Genomic DNA, 4,672 nt, shown 5'->3' on the forward strand with positions numbered 1-4,672 from the left:
CTCCTAGACCACAACCAAAGTACTTTCAGAACTGGGTGTTACATAACATCCATTTGATGTACTTCAAGATTTCTTATAGAAGAGATTGCAAGTACCAATCTAATGGATGTAATACGTGTGACATGAGAGTACGTATCAAAGTAATCAAGGCCACTTTTTTGTCTATAGCCTTTTATGACTAGTCTTGCCTTGTACTTGTCAATGGTTCCATCCGATTTCATTTTCTTCTTGAAAATCTATTTATAGCCTAGGGGTTTGCAACCTTGAGGTAAATCTACTAGCTCCCATGTATGGTTTTGCAAGATGGAATCCATTTCGCTTTTAATTGCCTCTTTCCATTGAGGTCATTCGAAAGAGGTGACTGCCTCTTTGAAAGTTTGAGGCTCTCTTTCAACCATGTAAGTGTATAAATCATCTCCAAATGACTTCTTAACTCGTGCCCTTTTACTTCTACGGGGTTCTTTTTCTTCCTCTATTTCTTATTCATGAGAGGATTCATTGTGCTCGACTAATTTTGGAGCACTTTTCTCAGCCTTAGCAAGACAAGGAAACACATTCTTAAAGAACGATGCGTTTCTGGACTCCATTATTGTGCCTTTGTGAATGTATTGTATTTTTGAGTCATGCACAAGAAACAGATAAGCACTACTATTTTGTGCATATCCAATAAATATGCAATCAACAGTCTTGGGTTCTATTTTAACTACCTTGGGTGCCGGTACCACGACCTTTGCAAGACACCCCCATACTCGAAGGAATTTGTAGGATGGTTTTAGACCCGACCATAACTCATATGGTGTTTTATCCGATTTCTTCTGTGGTATCTTATTTAAAAGGTAATTAGCCGACAATACAGCTTCCCCCCACATTGAGGGTGGCAACCTAGAACTTAACAGCATGGCTTTCATCATTTCCTTTAAGGTACGGTTTTTCCTTTTGGCGATGTCATTTTGTTGTAGTGAATAAGGTGCAGTTAACTCGTGGATTATACCATGATTTGCACAAAATTCCTTAAATGGTGATACATATTCACCTCCACGATCACTTCTTAGTACTTTAATTTTCTTGTTAAGTTGATTCTCAACTTCACTTTTATACACTTTAAACTTCTCTATAGCCTCATCTTTACTTTTAAGTAAATAGACATAACATAATTTAGTGCAGTCATCAATAAAAGTGATAAAGTAATTATTTCCACCCTTAGATGGAATTGATTTCATTTCACACACATCGGTGTGAATTAATCCAAGTGGTTCGGTTGTCCTTTGAATGGACTTGAAAGATTGACGTGTTAATTTTGATTCAACACAAGTGTTGTATTTGTATTTTGAGTCAATGTGAAAGTGTGGTATGTGATTGAGTTTAATTAAACGGCGAAGAATATCAAAATTTACATGTCATAATCTAGCATGCCATATATTTGAAGACTCAAGCAAGTAACTAGAAGAGTTATTCATTTCATTATCATTGTCACTTGGCTTAAGAGCCATTACACAAAGTTTGAACATACCCCTATCAACATACCCCTTACCCACATACACACCATTTTTGGTTAACATAAATTAATACGACTCAAACACCAAGCGAAAACCATGCTTGTTCAACAACCAACCCGGCACAAGATTCTTTCGAATTTCAGGTACATACAACACATCATTCAACGTCAGCTCTCTTCCCGACGTCATCTTCAACACAATCTTTCCAACACCTTGGATATTAGAAGTGGTCGAGTTTCCCATAAATAACTTATCACCATTGTCTACAACCTTGAAGTTTCTAAACCATTCTTTATTCGAGCAAACATGATGGGTAGATCTCGTATCAATCCACCACTCCCTTGGATTGGACTCCACAAGATTAACTTCAGAAATAACCGCTGCAAGATTGATGTTAGACACATCTTTGGTTATCTTCTCCATAACATTTGCCTCCTTAGCCTTATTTGGAAGCTTGAAATTAGTAGCCCGATGACCCTGTTGGTCACAGTTATGGCAGTTTCCTTGAAACTTTTTCTTGAAAGCTCCACCTTTGGCTCCCAAGTTTGAACCATTGCCTTTCTTTTGGAAATTTCCCTTTCCAGATTTGTTCTTCCTAGAAATTTGACCATGCTCCACCACATTAGCTTTCTAAGAAGTAGGGGTATAACTAATCTTTTGAGCTATCTTATTTTCCTCTTCAATTCGAAGGCGAACAATAAGGTCCTCAATGAACATCTCCTTTACCTTATGTCTCAAGTAGTTCTTGAAATCAACCTAACTAATGGGTAGCTTCTCAATCATTGAAGCAACAAAAAATGGCTCATTAAACCCCATACCCTCGACATGCATGTCATGTAGGAGGACTTGTACTTCTTGGACTTAGGACATAACAGTTTTGCCATCCACCATTTTATAGTCAAGAAACCGGGTAACCATAAATTTCTTTGTCCCAACATCTTCAGTTTTATACTTTTTGTACAATGAGTTCCATAATTCTTTAGCTATCTTTGTTACACAATACACATTATAAAGTGAATCAACAAGACCATTAAGAACATAATTCCTACATAAGAAGTCAAAATGTTTCCGAGCATCAATCGCAGTCAAAGCTTGCATATCTCCCTCTACTTCGAGCATTCTCGGAGCCTCTTCTGTTAAGAATCTAGCAAGATTCAATGTGGTAAGGTAGAAAAGCATCTTTTGTTACCACCTCTTAAAGTTCAATCCAAAGAACTTCTCAGGTTTCTCAGCATGATTGACCGACATGGTCATCATTGGAGCTCCTTGAGCAGTAGGAGTACCATTAGGATTTGGTGGTTAGGAACTTTCAACAGCAGTCACGCTATAAGAAGAGGCAAATATAAAACTATTAAAGATTATATTGCAATAACAACTAAACTGTTAAGTATTGTCTATTTCTAGAAAACAGGTTCTGAAAAGTTGTGAAAACAAAGAAAGAATCTGAAAACTATTTTAGAAAACAATTTATGAAAACAGTAATAGATTATGGATGCAATAAACTTAAACAGTTAAATACATGTAAACAGAAAAGCAGAAAAAAAAATGTCTTAGAAAACGATTTCTGAAAACAGATTCTGCAAGTGTGAGGGAGAAAAAAATTCATTTTTATAAGCACTGTAAGATGAAACAAAAACAAATTTTTTTTTCTTCTGAAGTTCGTTTTTCACAAACGATTTGTTTTAAGACTGTGAGAAAAATATAACCCAAAAACTGTACGAAAGAACAAAACCCTAAAATTGTTGACTGAGGCCTGTGTTTAACACAGTTTCCTTAGAACAAATTCGCCCTATATGGGTGTTTGTTTCCTAGGATACAACAACAGAAAGCAATTCTTCTAGATTGCCTGAACCCTCACTTGGCCCGGATTATACCTTGGTTGCAGCAATAGAGAAAAGATGAAGCAGAAGCGTAAGAGAGGAAGAGTATTTTGTTTCAAGTTCTGTGGTGCATTCGTGCCCGAAGGACGCGCGCTCGCACACAAGTTCAGTGGTCCGAAGCCAAATTTGGCTTGCATTTGCACCCCCCTGCGTGCGCGCGCAAGAGAGAGCCTTGGTTCTAATAAGTCTTACAAAGGTAGCTAGTCTTTGTTGTTATAAACCCATTTCCTTTTCATTCTCCCACCAATGTGGGATGAGTTTAAAACTCACTTAACTCCTTTATTTTCTCTTCCAATTGCCCTACTTTGACAAGTAATTTCTCATACATTTTTAATCCGTTTTGGACGTGTGATGTATCAAAACGAAGATATCATGGAGGAGAACAACAATATATATAATCAATAGTTCATTTTGATTATATTTAGAGTCCAAATTTTGTGCTCAAAAATGGAGAAAATCCTTTTTTGGAAATTAATAAAATTAATTTTCCAAAAATGCGTTACCTGGAATAACTCTGGATGCAAACTCTGAATCCGATTGTGTAGAATAAGCCATTTGCTGGAATAAAAAGCTTCAGTTTCTTTTATATAGGAATATTTGACGATCCGGAACTTGATCTAGTTTTGATAATCAGAATCACAAGGTTGAAAATCCAAATGAGAAGGAATAAGAAATCGTGTTAAATCAGAATGCCTAGAATATTTCTGTATTAAACCTTATTTCAATGTATGTGTAATGCATTATCTAATTAATCAACAAACTATCATTAGAACTCAAATTTTACTAATCTTAATACTTAGAATATTACATATTTTACATCAGAATATAACACATAATTCCATAATATATCACATTCCTTCATTGTTAATCAAGTACTATCACAATACTTTAAGAAAAAGGTTCAAAGCAGAGTTGTTTCCAATAAAAGAAGAATGTGTAAAATAAGATATTACACATTATTCAACAAAAAGGGTTCAAAGCAAGTTGTTTCCAACAAAATCATAATGTCTAAAACCGTAATATGACACATAATTTCAGAATATTTCACATTAATTCATCATAAAACGTTTAAAGAAAGTAGTTTCTAACAAAATAACATATATATAAAAAAAGCAAGATCTAACTTATCAACTAAGAATATGTATAATATCAGGTTATCAGGCACACATTTACTTAACTTCGATTATTAATATCTAGTATAATTCAGACAAAAGATTTAATATTACATAAAATACAAAAGAATAGACCTAATCAGACCTTAGGTTAACAACCACTACCAACCTAAACAAACAATTT

At 34.9% G+C, this 4,672-nt stretch overlaps 1 protein-coding gene across 1 annotated transcript; it reads right to left on the minus strand.

The window, feature by feature from the left end:
- Positions 1 to 479: 479 nt before the first annotated feature.
- Positions 480 to 2,675, minus strand: LOC145131470 (uncharacterized). Its single transcript, XM_079066150.1, has 3 exons — positions 2,412 to 2,675; positions 1,648 to 2,126; positions 480 to 1,128 (listed from the first exon to the last, which is right to left on the minus strand). The coding sequence occupies exons 1-3, from the start codon at positions 2,673 to 2,675 to the stop codon at positions 480 to 482; spliced, it is 1,392 nt and encodes a 463-aa protein (XP_078922276.1).
- Between the last annotated feature and the right edge of the window lie 1,997 nt (positions 2,676 to 4,672).

Source organism: Lactuca virosa, chromosome 8, assembly GCF_052849685.1.
Source record: "Lactuca virosa cultivar CGN04683 chromosome 8, Lactuca_virosa_CGN04683_v6, whole genome shotgun sequence".
NCBI classification, from domain to species: domain Eukaryota; kingdom Viridiplantae; phylum Streptophyta; class Magnoliopsida; order Asterales; family Asteraceae; genus Lactuca; species Lactuca virosa.

Bases quoted from the DNA above. Each gene is read 5' to 3' on its own strand.
- LOC145131470 (XM_079066150.1), bottom strand. From the start codon at position 2,675: ATGCTTTTCTACCTTACCACATTGAATCTTGCTAGATTCTTAACAGAA. The intron at 2,127-2,411 runs GTTACCCGGTTT...CCTACTTCTTAG, and splicing joins TTGGGACAAAGAAATTTATG to AAAGCTAATGTGGTGGAGCA. The intron at 1,129-1,647 runs GTATGTACCTGA...TTTACTTAAAAG, and splicing joins CTGACGTTGAATGATGTGTT to TAAAGATGAGGCTATAGAGA.